An 18,418-nucleotide genomic window follows, 5' to 3' on the forward strand; every position below is an offset into this window, starting at 1 on the left:
ATTTTAGGGCTAAAGAAATGAGTTAGCGTGAGAAGAAAAATTCCCTTGCAAAGATCAGAACTGTGGTATTTATTATGCTTCAGATAGGGAGTTCAAGCTAAATTCAGGTCATAGTTCCTTAACTTCATTGATTACATTTAAAGTTATAAGCAGGAATGTAAAGCTGCAGCTGAAATAGGTGTTGTCATATGAAATATGGCTTCATCCCTGTGGATGTTTAGCTGGAGAAATTTTTCTTCCTAGTTATATGGTCAGATTTGGTGTTGGTTGAGGTCTAAACTTTTTGGGTTTCATAGATACATTGAAAATGTGTCTATGAAATGGGAACCAGGAAATGGAAAAAGGAGCAGGAGTTAGCCTTTCAGATGTGTTCCTGCCATTTCTCCATATCTCTGCTGTCTTTGTAAATTTAATTTCTGTGCAGCCTGATAGGTCATTTATCAATGGAAAATAAAAGAGAAATAATTCAAGAATGTAACTTAATATACTAGAGAACAGAGTTAACACACTGTTGTTGACAAATTAAAATTTACAATGATAAACGTTGAATAATCACTGATTTTTATTTCAATTAAAGTTTTTAAAACATTGAATTAGTGAATTAAATATGTACACCTTGTAATAGCTTATTCAAAAAAGAAAGTACTACTATGCAATGTATTAATTTAAGGCATGCTTCAAGAATTAGTGTTTGATTTTTAACAATTAATTTAGGTGAAGAGAATATGTAGGCACTCTAAAATGTATTTTAGAATCTGAGCTCATGATGTCATTTTTGATTGAATTTGATTCTGATATTTTGTTTTAAACAGAACAGTCCACAGCTGAGTAGTCCTGCAGTATCACCAGCCCAGTCCCCAGCACCACCACCAATGGCAACTTTAAAAAATGTCCGTACTGGATTAGGACCTCTCCCAATAATGGCGCAGTTTCCACGATCTATGGTCCCTGGACAAGGTACTTGTGCTGGAAATAGATGACATATTTCATTGTAGGTGTGTTAAAAATGTAACTTTGCCTGTATTGTAAATTGGGAGATGTGTGTGAGGCCTGAAAGATGCAAGAAAAGAGACAGATTTAGTGAGCAGGGAAATAACAGATGAACTTAAGTGTTAACGTGTTCATTAATTCAGATCCAAGGAGAAAAATATCTAATAGATTTTTTTTAACAGATTCTAGAAATAAGGCAAATGGGATTTGAATGTCAATGTAAAATAATTGAAAGCTATCCATCAGATGCAGAAAGCACACAAAATATAGCATGTACTTTTGAGTATACAAGGTTGAAAAGCAGATTTAACGGTTGATTTTAAATGCAAATTTGAATTGATGGGGCACACAAATTTAGTTCAAGTAGGAAATCCACAGCAAGGAAGTGTGATCTTAAAAGCTGGAGCCTGGGACCAAAGATATGGAAACTTTTAATATTTCTAGCCCAATGAAAACTGGGTCAATTAAAGTACTGATTTTTTTAAAAATGGACAAAGACAGATTTAAAAAAAGTTAAGAAGCAGTTTGCTGACATTCCATAACATGATGGCAGAACAAGTTTAAAAGGGTTGAGTAATAAAATCTTCATGCAGCTTATCCATTCAATTCGATTATGGCTAAATTGTTTTGCTGCATTTCTGTTTTCCTTTTAATCATTCCATTCATCAAGAATAAATTGATTTAAAATTGGTATCAGCAAATCTTTGTCAGAAAAATACTTGCGTGCCTGTGGTTGAGAGACGATTCAGTTATCCAATACATAGAATCATTTTGATTTACTCACAGTTCCTATGGGAGTCAGCAACCTTTCCTTATGCATTTTTCAGTATGTTCACAGGAACTAATTCTGTAATACAGTTGAGCATTAATTTACTTGAAATGTTAATGAATGCGTGGTTGCAGATTGAAAAGAAAATTAGTTCATTATCTGTAAAGATCAACCCGTTGGAGACATTTACAAACAAACGCAGGTTAAAAACTGTCTATTTCTATAAATAAATTAGCACAACAATCTTCTCTGCAATAGGGGGAGATTTGATACAGCCAAGGTAAAATAGCAATATTTTGCAAACCTCCATCCAGGGGTCATTAATAATTTCTTTCAATTTCATCAGCTGATCTAAAAGTTAGATTTGAAAGAAGAACAAAATGTTCTTGGAATGCCTTCCAACTAAATCAAGCCAACACTCATTTAATCTTATTAAAGCTGAAAGAAAATTAGGACAAATAATTGGTAAGCCAATCAAGTTTAGAAAGTTTGAAAATATCTGCTTCAGATGATTAGCACATCCACAATAACATACTTGCAGCAAATCATTAGTTAAGAATCTAGAGTCAAAGGATTATGAATGCTAATGATTATTACTTGTCTAAGAATGGAGGTAAAATTATTTCAGAAAACACTGGAGTGATTGACTTAATGTGGGAAGTAGGAAAATAATATAATTTTTACTTGAAAGTAATAGAAATCAAGAAAATATTTGAAATTTTTGCTTATTATTCTTCACTAAGTGAAAAGTTCTTCTTTTGGTGTTAGTGAACTTTTTAAAGAAATGATAGAGATTATGTAACAGGAGCAATATACAGTAATGGGATTTTCAAATTGTCTTTTTTAAAAAAAAATAAACTTTAAGGTTAGGTCCTATGGAGCTGGGACAAATAAGAAAACAAATAATAAACTGCTGACGAAATAGAAAATAATTGGCCTTGAGGGTAATTGCTCAGACTGATAAAAGACAGGAAGTGGTGCCTCACAGGGAGGTATGCTGGGATTATTGTTCACTAGGAAATCTGCAGATGCTGGAAATTCAAACAACACACACAAAATGCTGGTGGAACACAGCAGGCCAGGCAGCATGTATAAGGAGAAGCACTGTCGATGTTTCGGGCCGAGTCCCTTCGTCAGGACTAGTCGAAAGGAAAGATAGTAAGATATTTGAAAGTAGTGGGGGGAGGGGGAAATACGAAATGATAGGAGAAGACCGGAGGGGGTGGGATGAAGCTAAGAGTTGGAAAGGTGATTGACGAATGTGATACAGAGCTGGAGAAGGGAAAGGATCATGGGATGGGAGACCTCAGGAGGAAGAAAGGGTGGGGGGGGGAAGCACCAGAGGGAGATGGAGAACAGGCAAACAGCTAAATATGTCAGGGATGGAATAAGAAGGGGAGGAGGGGCATTAACAGAAGTTAGAGAAATCAATGTTCATGCCATCAGCTACCCAGCCGGTATATTAAGGTGTTGTTCCTCCAACCTGAGTTTGGATTCATTTTGACAGTAGAGGAGGCCATGGATAGACATATCAGAATGGGAATGGGACGTGGAATTAAAATGTGTGGCCACTGGGAGATCCTGCTTTCTCTGGCGGACCGAGCATAGGTGTTCAGTGAAACTGTCTCCCAGTCTACGTCGGGTCTCACCAATATATAAAAAATCTCCTCCGTCTAGCGGAATTAGTTCTTACTCTCAATAATTTCTCCTTTTGCTCCTCCCACTTCCTCCAAACCAAGGGTGTAGCCATGGGCACCCGTATGGGTCCCAGTTATGCCTGCCTTTTTGTTGGCTTTGTAGAACAGTCCATGTTCCAAGTCTATACAGGTATCCGTCCCCCTCTTTTCCTTCGCTACATCGATGACTGCATTGGTGCTGCCTCCTGCACGCATGCTGAGCTTGTTGATTTCATTAACTTTGCCCCCAACTTTCACTCTGCCCTCAAATTTACCTGGTCCATTTCCAACACCACCCCCCCCCCCCCCTTTCTTGATCTTTCTGTCTCCATCTCTGGAGACGGCTTATCTACTGATATCTACTATAAGCCTACAGACTCTCACAGCTACCTGGACTATTCCTCTTCCCACCCTGTCTCTTGCAAAAACGCTATCCCCTTCTCACAATTCCTCCATCTCCACCGCATCTGCTCTCAGGATGAGGCTTTTCATTCCAGGACGAAGGAGATGTCTTCCTTTTTTAAACAAAGGGGCTTCCCTTCTTCCACCATCAACTCTGCTCTCAAACGCATCTCTCCCATTTCCTGCACATCTGCCCTCACCCCATCCGCCCACCACCCCACTCGGGATAGGGTTCCCTTGTCCTCACCTACCATCCCATCAGCCTCCAGGTCCAACGTATAATTCTCTGTAACTTCCGCCACCTCCAATGGGATACTACTACCAAGCACATCTTCTCCCCCCCCCACCCGCCTTCTGCTTTCCGCAGGGATCGCTCCCTACGCGACTCCTTTGTCCACTCGTCCCCCCCATCCCTTCCCACCGATCTCCCTCCTGGCACTTACCCTTGTAAGTGGAACAAGTGCTACATCTGCCCTTACACTTCCTCCCTCATCACCATTCAGGGCCCCAGACAGTCCTTCCAGGTGAGGCGACACTTCACCTGTGAGTCGGCTGGTGTGGTATACTGCGTCCGGTGCTCCCGGTGTGGCCTTTTATATATTGGTGAGACCCGACGCAGACTGGGAGACTGTTTTGCTGAACACCTACGCTCGGTCCGCCAGAGAAAGCAGGATCTCCCAGTGGCCACACGTTATAATTCCACGTCCCATTCCCATTCTGATATGTCTATCCATGGCCTCCTACTGTCAAAATGAATCCAAACTCAGGTTGGAGGAATAACACCTTATATACCGGCTGGGTAGCCTCCAACCTGATGGCATGAACATCGACTTCTCTAATTTCCATTAATGCCCCTCCTCCCCTTCTTACTCCATCCCTGACATATTTAGTTGTTTGCCTGTTTTCCATCTCCCTCTGGTGCTCCCCCCACCCTCTTCTTTCTCCCGAGGCCTGCTGTCCCATGATCCTTTCCCTTCTCCAGTTCTTAGCTTCATCCCACCCCCTCTGGTCTTCTCCTATCATTTTGCATTCCCCCCCCCCCCCCCCCGCCACTACTTTCAAATCTCTTACTTCTTTCCTTTCAGTTAGTCCTGACAAAGGGTCTCGGCCTGAAACGTCGACAGTGCTTCTCCTTATAGATGTTGCCTGGCCTGCTGTGTTCCACCAGCATTTTGTGTGTGTTGGTATTATTGTTCACTGTTTACATGAACTATTTAGATGATGTATGGAAATTTTACTTCTCAATTTGTAGACAATAAATGGCAGTTATTGTTAATGTAAGATGAGTAAAATACAGGAGAATGTTAAAATAACAGCATTTTTATTTTCAAAAGAGGCAATTGATTTTAAATTGAAGGAATGAAAAGACATAAAAATCTTTGGTATTAATTAACGCAGTAGGAAATTTAGCATTTGGCACATTCTGAGCATCACACATCACTTGGAGGCATGGTTGAATGTGGAAAATTTTACAAAAGAAGTGAATATGACCCAGTCCATCACGGTAAAGCTCTTGCCACCATTAAGCATATCTACATGGAGCACTGTTATCAAGGGCCCTACCATCCAGGCCATGCTCTCTTCTTGCTGCTGCCATCAGGAAGAAAGTACAAGAGCCTCAGGACCCACACCACCAGGTTCAAGATCAGTTATTATCCCTCAACCATCCAGCTCAAACCAAAAGGGATAACGTCATTCAACTTCACTCACCCATCACTAAACTGTTGAACAATTTGTGGATTCACTTTCAAGGACTCTTCATCTCATGTTCTCAAGATTTATTGCTTGTTTGTTTATTTATTTACTTTTCATTTGTATTTGCACAGTTGGTTGTTTTTTGCACGTTGTTTGGTTGAGGATCCTGTTCGATGCAGTCTTTCAATCATTCTGTTGTATATCTTGGATTTACTGTGTATGCCTGAAAGAAAATGAATCTCCAGGATGCATATGGTGTTGTATATGTACTTTGATAATAAAATTACTTCAGACTTTGAGCTAGGCACTTGGCAAGGTCTAATAAGAAGTTAGGTTTAAGCAGAGCAGCTATTGTGTGTGGAGAGTTCAGAGCTTTGGCAAGGAGCAGTAGGGCTGTAGATAGATTATTTATTTGTTTAATTGTTCTTACTTTTTTTATAAAACTGTTAGAACAGTGGGGATGCCAGGCAGCATAGTGAAATGCTCAGAAGGGACAGTTAACATATGAATTGGAGGGTGACCAATATCCTTGTGGGAAGGTTTGCTAGTACTGCACGGGGCCGGGTTTAAACTAGAGTTGCAGGGGGAGTCACCAGGGTATCAGAGTTGGTAGCGGAGTGGTTGTGGAGGAAATGTTAAGCCTACATACAAAGTCAGCAATCGAAAGGTTGAGCATGGTGGGACATATGTTCAGAGTTGTATATATTTCAGTGCAAGGAGTAATGTAGGAAAGGTGGATGAGCTTAGGGCATGGATCAGCATGTGGTATCATTGATATTGTAGCCATTAGTGAGGCTTTGTTGCAGGAGGGACAGGACTGCGAGCTCAATGTTCCGCAATTCCATAGTTTAGATGTGACAGAGTGGAAGGATTAAGAGGGGTGGGGGAGCATTACTCGTCAGGGAAAATGTCAGGCAGTGCTCAGTCATGATCGACCGGAGAGCTTGTTTACTGAGGCTATATGAGTGGAACTGAGGAATAAGAAAGGGATGAGCATGTTAATGAGATTATATTATAGTTCACCCAAGAGTCAGCAGGATTTAGAGGAACAAACTTGTAGAGAGACCACAGACTGTTGAAAGAAGCATAAGGTTGTGATACTAGGTGATTTTAACATGCTACCTAGTGACTGAGACTTTCCTGAAATGTGTCCAGGGAAGTTTCCTTAATCAGTACATGGAGGTTCTGACAAGAGGAACTGAGAAACCAGATTCCCTAACAGGAATGAGAAATGGCAAGTGTAAGACAACACTTTCTAGTGATTATAATGCCATTAGTTTCAAAGTAATTGAGGATAAGAATAGCTATTGTCCTCAGGTTGAGATTCGAACTTGGAGAAAGGCCGTTGTTGATGCTATCAGAAAGAATCTGGCAAGTCTGGATTGGAACATATTGTTTTCAGGCAAATGTGTGCTTGGTAAGTGGGAGTCCTTCACACATGAAATTTTGAGAGTAGAGAATTTGTATGCTCCTGTTAGAATAAAAGAAAAGGATAGTATGTTTTGGGAGCCTTGGTTTTCGAGAGACATTAAGGCTCTGGATAAGAAAAAGAAGCAGGTGTATAGCAGGTAAAGGCAGGTCGGAAGAAATTAGGTACTTTGAGTATAAGAAGTGCAAGAGAACACTTAAGGAATTCAGGAAGGCTAAAAGAAGACATTAGCAGACAAGGTGAAGGAGAGTTCTCAGGACTTCTGCAGGTATATGAAGAGCAAAAGGATAGCAAGGGACAGAATTGGTCCTGTGGAAGATGAGTGGCAATCTGTGAAGTCAAAAGGGGTGGAAATCTTAAATGAATTTTTTTTGCATCTGTATTTATTCAGGAGATGGACACAGAGTTTATAGATGTGAGGCAATGCAGCAGCGAGGTGGTGGACCCCACACAGGTTACAGTGGAAGAGGTGTTTGCTGTCTTGAAGCTTATCAGGGTAGATAAATCCCCAAGGTCCAACAAGGTGTTCCCTCAGACCCTGTGGGTAGTAGTACAAAAATTGCAGAAGCCCTAGGAGAGGTATTTAAAATATCGTTAGCAATGGGTGAGATGCAGGAGGATTTAAGGATAGTTAATGTTGTTCGGTTTTTAAAAAGGCTGTAGAGTAGTGGTCGCCAACCCGTCGATCTTTGAGACTTTCCCAGTAGATCCCCAAAAAAAGGGAAAAATAAATACACAAATACTGTTGACAGATTGTTTCTGGGTTGCAGGGTTTTAGTTCCGTTCTTTCTGCCCAGTGTGCATGCGTGTAGTTCCCCCGCCAAGCGCTGGTCCTCAGCCACTGGACCACGAGGAAACGATATGAGTTATCTGCACCTTTCCTTGTTCCCTGTCACACCCACTGTTGAACTTGAACGCACGTGAGGTCATCCGGTGACTAAACGCAGTGATACCTTCGCGCCAGGGATCACTGGTTGGCCTCGGGTGAGAAACGCCATTGCTACTGGCCCGGAGCGCGGACAGATGGGTGCCACCTCTAAACCTGTTTAGCACACTGAATGTCCCTGGGAACCCAGTGCTAAAATATTCACAGACGACCTAATTAGTAAGTATCAGAGCAGCAACCTCACTTGCGACCTATTGCAAGGCGTCCCTCAAGCCAAACTGTGGTCGGCCAATAGATCCTACAAGGGTGGCGGGCGCCCTGTCGCACTCCTCGCTTGGTCGGTCGCTCTTTCTGGACTGCTACCGCCACGGCCCCAGCATGGGAACAGCCGCACCTGGCCAAAGCGTCTGGCAACGGGTGGGCGGGAGGCTGGAGTTCGGGCCCGGAGGCTGTCTAATGAGGCAATGAAGCCCTCAAAACTGCTTCGGTACCTTGAGTCCAAGCACCCCGCACTTAAAGACAAACCCATTTGAGTTTTTCTCCAGCAGAAAAAAACGTGAGCAAGCGAGACAGCGGCTAAGTGCTGAGAGCCACGGAATCTAAATTGCAGAATAGACTGGACATAAGGAACCTACTTCGCTGTATTCCGGTCGTGTTTAACACCCCCCCCCCCCCCCGGTTGGCCGGTCTGCAAGAATACTGTCAATATTAAACCGGTCCACGGTGCAATAAAAAGGATGGTGACCCCTGGTGTTCATGCATTATTTCTACTTCCGGTCTTTTCTGCCCCGGTGCGCATGCGTATAACTAATCAATTTGGGGTCGATCTTTCCTTTCACTAAAGCCGAGGTAGGGTATCTTAGGCTTAAAAAGGTTGGTGACCACTACTGTACAGTATGCCAGGAAATTATAGGCCAGTGATCCTGACATCAGAAGTCAGTAAATTATTGGAAGGTGTTCTAAAGGACCACATATATATCTGTTTGGATAGGCAAAGACTGATAAGAGATCGGCAGCATGGCATTATGAGTGGCAGGTCATCTCTAACTAAGCTTAGAGTTTTTCTAGGAAGTTATCAGAAAAGTTGATGAAGGTTAGGAAGTAAATGTTGTCTACATGGACTTCATCAAGGCATTTGCTAAGTCCCACATGGAAGGTTAGTCAAGAAGATTTAGTGCTTGGCATTCAGGATGAATTAATAAATGGGATTGGATATTTGCTTCATGGGAGAAGCTGTAGATGGTTGCACCTCTCTACTATTGACTTCAGGTGGAGGAAACCAGAGGTCCATGAGCCAGTCCTCATCAGTGGGATCAGTGATTATCATTTCAGAGGATCTGTCCTGGGTCCAGCATGTAAGTGCCATTACAAAGAAAGCATGGCATCACCTCTACTTTCTTAGAAGTTTGCAAAGATTTGACATGTCATTTAAAACTTTGACGAACTTCTATAGATATGTGGTGGAGAGTGTTTTAACTGATTGCATCATGGCCTGGTATGGAAGCGCCAATGCTCTTGTACAGAAAAGCCTAAGAAAAATAGGGACATGGCTGAGTCCGTCACCATTGAACATATCTACATGGTGCGCTGTTGTAGGAGTGCAGCATCCAGTAAAGTACCCCCAGCACCCAGACCTTGCTTGCTTCTCACTGCTGCCATCAGGAAGAAGGTACAGGAGCCTCAGAAATCACACTACCAGGTTCAGGAACAGTTATTACCCACAACCATCAGGCCCTTGAACGAAAGGGGAGAACTCGCCCATCACTGAGATGTTCCCACAACCAATAGACTCACTTTCAATGACTCTTTATCCAATGTTCTCAGTATTTATTGCTTATTTTTAAATATTTTTTCTTTCTTTTTGTATTTGCAAAGTATGGTGTCTTTTGCATATTTGTTGTTATGTCGGGTACAGTCTTTGATTGTTTCTCTTGTGTTTCTTGTATTTACTGTAAATGCCTGCAAGGAATTGTACATGTATGGTGACAAATATGTACTTGGGTAATTTGCTTTAAATATTGGAGGCCTACAACAAATAGTGTGCCACAGGGATTGATGCTAGGTCTGTTGTTGTTCATCATCTATATCAACAGTGTGGTAAACTGGATCAGCAAATTTGTGGATGACACCAAGATTGGGTGTGTAGTAGATACTGAGGCAGGCTATCATTGGTTGCAACAGGATCTGGACCAGATGGAAAAATTGGGTGAAAAATAGCAGATGGAATTTCATGCAGACAAGTATGATCTGTTCTGCTTTGGTAGGACTTGCATGGTGAGCAATAAGGGTACTGAGGAGTGTGGTAGAACAGAGTGACCTTGGAATACAGATTCCTGATTCGTTGAAAGTAGCATCACAAGTAGATAGGGCTGTAAAGAGAGCTTTGGGCACGCTGGCCTTCATAAATTTAAGTGTTGAATACAGGAGCTATCATGTTGAATTTGTATGAGACATTGGTGAGGTCTAATATGGAGTACTGTGTCACCTACCTACAGTAAAGTTATCAATAAGTTTGAAGAAGTGCAAAGAAAGTTTACAAGGACCTTGCCAGGACTTGAGTTATAGGGAAAAGCTGAATTGGACTTTATTCTGTAGAACATAGAAGATTGAGGGGAAATTTGATAGAGGTATGCTGAATTATGAGGGGTTTTGACAGGGTAAATGCAAGCATGCTTTTTCCACTGAGATTGGGTGAGACTACAACTAGACGTCACAGGTTCAGAGTGAAAGGTGAAATGTTTAAGGGGAACATGGGTGGGAATTTCTTCATTGAGTGTGGTGAGAGAATGGAATGAGCTGCCAGCTGAAGTGGTGGATGTGGGTTCAATTCCAACATTTTAGAGAAATTTGGGTAAGTGCTTGGGCAGGAGGGGTATGAAAGGCTATGGTCCAGATGCAAGTCAATGGGACTAGGCAGATCAATAGTTCAGCATGGACAAGGTGGCCAAAGGATTCTATGGATCTATAACTTCAAAAAAAAAATCTTAACCTAAAAAATGCTACGAGTGTGGAACTTGCTTACCACAGTAAGCTCAATACGGAGGCATTGGAAGTGAATAAGTAAACAGATGAAGAAAGATGTATAACTATATTTATGGAAACAAATAGAAATCCTCTTGGGAAAGCAGAACAGCAGGACAGATGGGAAAATGATATGTATGTCACTTGTGCAGAAATTTCTAAAACCTTTAAATATCACACAATATGCACCTGTGAATGATTTGACCTTTAGTTCCACCAACATTGCTAACTGAATAGAGGAGCCACTTGATTACCTAAGACTGCAAAATCTGGTCACTCTTATCTGTTAGCCTCTATTATTAAAGCATTCTGGTAGGTTTAGAAAACAATGGAGCACAAACTACTGAACCAGCAAACCACCAAGAAAATAATTAACTGCTCAAGTTACAACAGTATGTACATTGAAAATAAGGTAAATATTGTCAAGTGTGCAGCATATGTAATAGAATTTAACTGCTATACTTACTATCAGACACATAGAAGTTAACTGAGGATTTCAGTATGCTGTAATTCTGAGCTCAGCATCTTGTACATGGATTTTCTATTCACACAAGAAGTTCTGCAGATGCTGGAAATCTTAAACAAGATTGAGCAAGTTATGGTGAACGATCTAGGCCTGAAACATTGACTATTAATTTCCCTCCGTAGATGCTGCCCGACCTGAGTTCCTCCAGCATTTTGTGTGTGTTGCTCAACCTTTCTGATCCCCTACTACTTGCATTAGTTACATTAGTTTTTGTCTAGTTAATGTAGTGCACAATATGCAAATTGTTATCCACTGTAATGGTCTTTAAGTAGGTTCACTGAGGACTTTAAGATCAGCACTGCCCGTAGGTACATATTTTGCTTTCCAAAGACTAGTACATATTATGTACATGGTGAGAGACATTTGCAAGGAAATCAACAATACAATATAAGCAAACATCAGGACTTCCTGATTAACTCCTAACCCAGTAAAAGCACTAGGTGAATTTGTTCAAATCTATTTTATGGATTTTTCATTATTGTGCTATTAAACCTTACCATTAGAGAGTAATCACTAGAAATGTGTATTATCCCATCTCAAGTAACTTTGCTAGATGATGCCTATCACCAACCCAGTTTTACGACCTCATCAGGTCTCCACGGGTATCACTCCCCAGCTTTTCCTATGCTGCATCCACGACTGCACAGGTGTTGCTTCCTGCATTCACGTGCAGCTCGTCGACTTCATCGATTTTTGTCTCCAACTTCCATCCTGCCTTCAGATTTACCTGATCCACTTTCAACACCTCCCTCCCCTTTCTCGATCTCTCTCTCTCTGGTGACAGTTTATCTACTGACATCTATTATAAACCCTCAGCTACCTGGACTATACCCCTTCCCAGAGTGTTACTTATAAAAGCGCCATCCCCTTCTTTCAATTCCTCTGTGTCTGCCGCATCTGCTGTCAGAATGAAGCTTTTCATTCCAGAACTAAGAAGATGTCCTCCTTCAAAGAGGTGTTTCTCTTCCTCCACCATCAATGCTGCCCTCAGCTGCGTCTCTTCCATTTCATGCATGTCTGCTCTCACCCCATCTTCTCTCCACCCTACCAGGGATAGGGTTCCTCTTGTCCTCACCTACCACCCCTCAGCCTCTGTGTCCAGCACATAATTCTTCGTAACCTGCCATCTCCAGCAAGATTCCACCACCAAGCACATCTTTCCCTCCCCTCCCTCCTGGCACTTGTCCTTGCAAGCAGAACAAGTGCTATACCTGCCCCTTCACCTGTGAGTCCGTAGGGGTCATTTGCTGTATCCGGTGTTCCCGATGTGGCCTCCTGTATATTGGTGAGACCCAGTGTAGATTGGGAGAGCGCTTCGCTGATCATCTATGCTCTAACTGCCAGAAAAAGTGGGATCTCCCAGTGGCCACCCATTTTAATTCCATTTCCATTCTGACATTCAGTCAATGGCCAATTGTCGCCATGAGGCACACTCAGTTTGAAGGAGCAACATCTTATATTTTGCTTGGGGAGCCTCCAACTTGATGGCATGAACATTGATTTCTTAGACTTCTAGCAATAACCCTCCCCACCGGTCACCGTTCCTCATTCCTATTTCCCTCTTTCACCCTATCTGCTTACCTGCCCATCACCTCCCACTCTCTGCTCCTCCCCTTTTCTTCCATGGCCTTCTGTCTTCTATCACATTCCCCCTTCTCCAGCCCTTTATCTCTTTCACCAATCAACTTCCCAGCTCTTTTACTTCAACCCTTCCTTCCCCCCCCCCCCCGCCCATTTTGCCTATCACCTTGTGGTTCTTCCTTCGCCTCCCACTTTCTTACTCTGATTCCTCATTTTTTTTCTCTAGTCCTGATGAAGGGTCTGGGTTTGATACGTCGACTGTACTCTTTTTCATAGATGCTGCCTGGCCTGCTGAGTTCCTCCAGCATTTTGTGTGTTGCAGGTGTAATCTTTGATTGATTTATGTAAGGAAATAGCCATGAATATGATTTAGAGTGGCTTCATCTCACAACCAGGAGGCAGGCTAAAAAGTTTTCTAATGGACAGCACAGTTCCAGTGAAAATTACTTGGAACAGTTTCTGTTTAGCAACATGTTCTGGTGACACATAAGCGCATACACACAAAATTCTTTTTCCCATTCCTTAGAAAAATATGCTGAATAAATTAGTGTGTGTGCTTGGATTACAAATGCATTACATGTTTACATCATCTCCCAAAGGGCTTTTTGCTGTGTTTCAGCGGTTTTGTCTGCCAGTTTGTTCAGATCAATCTTTAGTATGGTATTGCTTCTAATAAACCAGATGGAGCAATAATAAGACATTAAAGCTATTTTTAAAAAAGAGGCTGATATTTGGCGTGTGGCCTAGTGGATAAGGCATCAGTCTGGTGATATGAAGGTCACTGGTTTGAGCCTCAGCTGAGGCAGCGTGTTGTGTCCTTGAGCAAGACACTTAACAACACATTGCTCTGTGACGACACCGGTGCCAAGCTGCTTGGGTCCTAATGCCCTTCCCTTGGACAACATCAGTGGCGTGGAGAGGGGAAGGCTTGCAGCTTGGGCAACTGCCAGTCTCCCATACACCCTGCCCAGGCCTGCGCCCTGGAAACCTTCCAAGGCGCAAATCCATGGTCTCACGAGACTAACGGATGCCTATTATTATTATTATTTAATAAGAAAAGTGGAATCGTATAGGTGGCCTGGAGAAGTTCATTGTCATTTGTCAAAAAGCAATTAAGAATAGAATTGTCACAAAATCAACTTCACTGTCTATCAATTTCCATCATTCCTCGAAATTTTTTCTTCAAATGGATAATCACCCTTTAGCTGAAACTTACAACTTTGTCTTGGTTGAAATGTCTATTCTTCATTGCATTTTGCTCCTTTTATTTCCTGTGTGATTTCAAACCTCCCCATTTGTTTCCATTGTATCTTACCAACTCCTCTCTCCTGGGTTGCTGCTTTTTCATCATTTATTTCTTTGTCATGTCATTTTGGCATTTTATTATCTTCTGTGTTGGTTTGAGGATAAGAGGTTACCACAAACCAATGAGCACCTGCACAACTTTAGTTTTAAAACACAGTTTAGAATTGAAATTCAGTAACATGCCCTTTAAGGGTAGAGGTAGAGAGCCTGATTTTTTTTTTATATATAGCAAAGTTTGATAGATTTTGGATAAGGAAAAGAATCTTAAGTTACTGCAGGCAGGGAGGAAAGCAGAGTTGATATATCTATCAGATTAGTTTTGATCTTAATCTATAATGAAACAAGCATAAAGAGGTCAAGTGACCTACGGTGTCCATCTAATTTGTGTAATTGTATTTTAAGCATTTTTTTTAGAAGTCTGTTTACTTAATTTGTCCTCATTCCTTTTTGCAAAAGACATTGGCTCACGCTGGATTAGGTACTCTTGCACTTGTAAATATAGTCTACAAGGTAAAAAGGAATCAATTAGCTATATTTTTAATATTTTCAAACTGACAGTTGTATGAGTGGAAGTAAAAGAAGGGCAAGTCTTATCATTGTGAGACCAAATAGTTGTAGAAGAGTAAAAGCGAGTGGATTTTATATTTAAAGATGTCAAGCAAGTGAGAATATTATTTGGTCTACAGGGTGCAGCAAAGTATGATATAGAACAATCAAAATTATCATGGGTTTAAATATATACAACTTGATACAAGTCTTTCATATGTTTTATTTTGTTTAATTTTTCTCCATATACCTTACTCTCCCAAACTGTGTCACAACTATTCTCTGGCATCAGGTACTTATAGGCAGCCAAGGGAGTTGTGTTAGTAATTTGTAATTGCAATACAGGTAGTCCCCGAGTTATGAACGTTGGACTTACGGACATCTCATACTTACGAACCGAGGAAGGAGAACGCCATCTGCCATTTTAAGTCAGATCCTGACGCTGTTTGCCATTTTAAGTCATTGCAGTTGACACTGTGTTGAGTGTTTAACTTTGTATTTGGCTTAACATTTTCTTAGTAAGATTCACCCTGACCCCGCCCCCCCCCATCCCCATTCCGGTTGGCTGGTCGTGCAGTGAGATCAGCGCCGGGCTGGAGAACGGAGGTTTCTGAGTTCGATCTAGTGACAGACCGCTTCCGTGTCTGTCACTGGATCAGATGGATCAGACATCGACGGGTTGATGTCAATCCAGTGACTCCTGTACCATCCATGCCGGGTTGATGTCGAGCTCGCAACTCGACCTCATTTTAAAAAAAAAACACTGCCACCTCCAGTTTAAATTCCCACGCGGAATATTGTGGAGGATCAAATACCCAAACCCAGCACAGCCCCCACTTGTCCCATTCAGCATGTCTCAGTGCGCTGGTCCTTAGGACCCAGCGGACCTCTGGAGCCGGCGGAGCTCGGGACCTGCCACCCGCAGTGTTTCTGTTCCATTGACAGGAAGGGATCGCGATTATAAAGTGGAAATAATAAAGTGTTTGGAAAGAGGTGAAATGCCATCGGTCATTAGAAAAGCATTAGGCTACAGTCATTCGACGATCGGAACAATTTTAAAGGATAACGGATAAAGTGAGAATAATGGAGCATGTGAAAAACCCTGCCCCGATGAAAGCTACAATTATTACTAAGCAACGCAGTGGTTTAGTTATTGGAATACATACGTTTCTTAAGTGTTTTATATGGATAGAAAGGTAAAATATATACTATATACTAAGACAAACGTTTGACTAACTGATGCTAAATAATACCGGATGTACTTGTTCTGACTTGAGTACAAATCCTACTTAAAGACGGACTCGGGAACGGAACTCGTACGTGACCCGGGGACTGCCTGTAAATGTTATATAAACACCCATGGGATTTCAGCTCTGATTTTCATGGTATTGTTACAGTGTTCATAGTCTTTAAGCATGCATTCCCATGGTAGATTAGCAGGTAGTGTGATGCTATAATAGCTAGAGGTGACAGAGTTTGGAGTGCTCTCTATGAGAAGTTTGAACGTCCTTGCTGTGAACCACATGGGTTTCCTCCAATGCTCTGGTTTCCTCCCACATTCGCAAGATGTACTGGTTAGTAGGTTAATTGGTCATTGTAAGGCTAGGGTTAAATATATGGGTTGTTGCACAGTGTAGCTTGCAGGACTGGAAGAGACTGTTCTGCACTGTATCTCTAAACAAATAAATTAACTCTAGTTCTAAAGATAGAGCACATATGGACAAATTATTAAGGAGTTGCTTTCTTTTAAAACAGACGGACGCTACCCTTTGCTGGGCCAGCCTTTGCAGTACAATACACCAATCCGTCCTCTTATCCAGGGACCACACATCGTCTCAACACAGCAGGTTAGTTTGAGTTTTGCCAAAAGTTACCATCTGAGCTAAATCTTTGGGATTTCTACTCTGGAATTATTTGTATATGATTTTGTTATGACAGTACTCAAAATTACTTCGGTTTTCTTTCATTTCCTCAATCTAATGGGACTGCAGCTTAAATGTGAAATCTATAATGAAACAGTATAATCGGCAGGTTTTAAGGATGTAATTTTTAAAACAAGTCTATCTTTACATGAGTCCTAAACAAAAAGCACAGAATTTAAAAACTCGTTGGAAATAAACAGAATTTGCAACAACTTATTTATGGTGCTTGGTTTAGTCTTGGTCAGTTTTATCAGTAGGTCTGATTTTTAGCATATTCTTTCTTAACTGGCACAGAAGATTGCAGAAACTCAAGCAACCTGGCTGTAGGTTTTGTTTGTAGTATATTGTTCACTGTTGAAGTATTCCGAGTTACACAATACATAGTGATGCCTTTGTTTTGTCTATTTTTGGTTATGTTTTGTATTCACTTATTTTCTTATTGAAAATTTATTTTTTTAATTTCTTTTTGGTTTAATGTTTTTGTGTTCAATTTTTCAGGGTCAGAATTTAAATAGACATGGTGGAAGAGGAAAGAAACAGACCAGGAAAGCAGCATCAACCGATCTTGGTGCAGGAGAGCCAGGTATGTAAATAAGTATAAACTGAAGAGATTCTGCGGATGCTGGAATTCTTGCACAACACATGTAAAATACTGGAGGAACTCAGCAAGCCAGGGAGCATCTATGAAAGGGAATACAGTTGACGTTTCAAGCCGACATCCTTCATCTGGACTGGAAAGGAAGGGGGTAGAAGCCAGATTAGGACTGTATGGGGGGGGGGGGGGGCAAAGAATACAAGCTGGCAGCTGATAGGTGAGACCAGGTGAGGAGGAAGGTGGTTGGATAGGGGAGAAGGGATGAAGTAAGAAGCTGGGAGGTGACAGGTGAAGAGCTGAAGGAATATGATTGGAAAGGAGAGTGGTCCATGGAAGAAAGGGAAGGAGAAAGGACACCAGAGGGAGGTGAGGGGAAGGGGTGAGAGGGAACCTGAATGGGGAATTGGTAAAGGGAGAGGAGGAAGAAATTGTCAGAAGTTGAGGACATCACTGTTCATGCCATCATATGATTTTTAAATAAGTGTGACACACAAAAAAGTATGTAAAGGGTTGCTGCTTTCTGCAAGCAGTTATAGTAGTATTTACAGTATATAATCCATTTTGCCCCAGGATTCTGTGTTGGAATTTCTATGCTGTACACAAATCATTCGTCATCTAAGGTTTCATTCTGTCCATTCATTTCCAGTAAATGCACCTCAATGTGGCACCAAATACTTCACTGATATTTTTTTAAGATAGCTAAGATGTTGTGCTAAATATGTGATCCCTTACATTGGGTTCTGCTGTGAGAAAATAATTTTTTTTGTGAGCCTTATCCTTTCATCTTCTTACAGATCTCTGTTAGGTTGCCCCTCATAAGATTGTTGTGACATAGGAGTAGATCATTCAGCCTTAGCAGAGATACACTCAGTTGCCACTTCATTAGATTGAGAGCTGGAACCAGGTGTGGTCTTCTGCTTCAAGATTCAACTTTTTCTGCACTCTGAGATGCTTTTCTGCACACTACTATTGTAACGGGTGTTCATTGTCACCTTCCTGTCAGCTTGAGCCATTCTCCTCTGACGTCTCTTATGAACAAGGCATTTTTACCCACAAGACTGCCCGCTGAATGCCT

At 41.6% G+C, this 18,418-nt stretch overlaps 1 protein-coding gene across 16 annotated transcripts in view; it reads left to right on the forward strand.

Moving 5' to 3' along the window:
• The window catches only part of LOC140714366 (R3H domain-containing protein 1-like), a 160,318-nt gene that overhangs the window by 136,904 nt on the left and 4,996 nt on the right, over positions 1 to 18,418 (forward strand). For 15 of the 16 annotated variants that reach the window (XM_073025577.1, XM_073025603.1, XM_073025670.1 and 12 more), the window contains 3 exons: positions 813 to 957; positions 16,582 to 16,673; positions 17,247 to 17,331. In XM_073025577.1, coding sequence (XP_072881678.1) covers positions 813 to 957; positions 16,582 to 16,673; positions 17,247 to 17,331 — 322 coding nt within the window. Of the gene's footprint in view, positions 1 to 812; positions 958 to 16,581; positions 16,674 to 17,246; positions 17,332 to 18,418 lie in introns of those variants that run through there. The other variant, XR_012095870.1, reaches the window with a different exon arrangement.

The sequence above is a fragment of the Hemitrygon akajei genome, chromosome 2 (assembly GCF_048418815.1).
Source record: "Hemitrygon akajei chromosome 2, sHemAka1.3, whole genome shotgun sequence".
In the NCBI taxonomy this organism is placed as follows: domain Eukaryota; kingdom Metazoa; phylum Chordata; class Chondrichthyes; order Myliobatiformes; family Dasyatidae; genus Hemitrygon; species Hemitrygon akajei.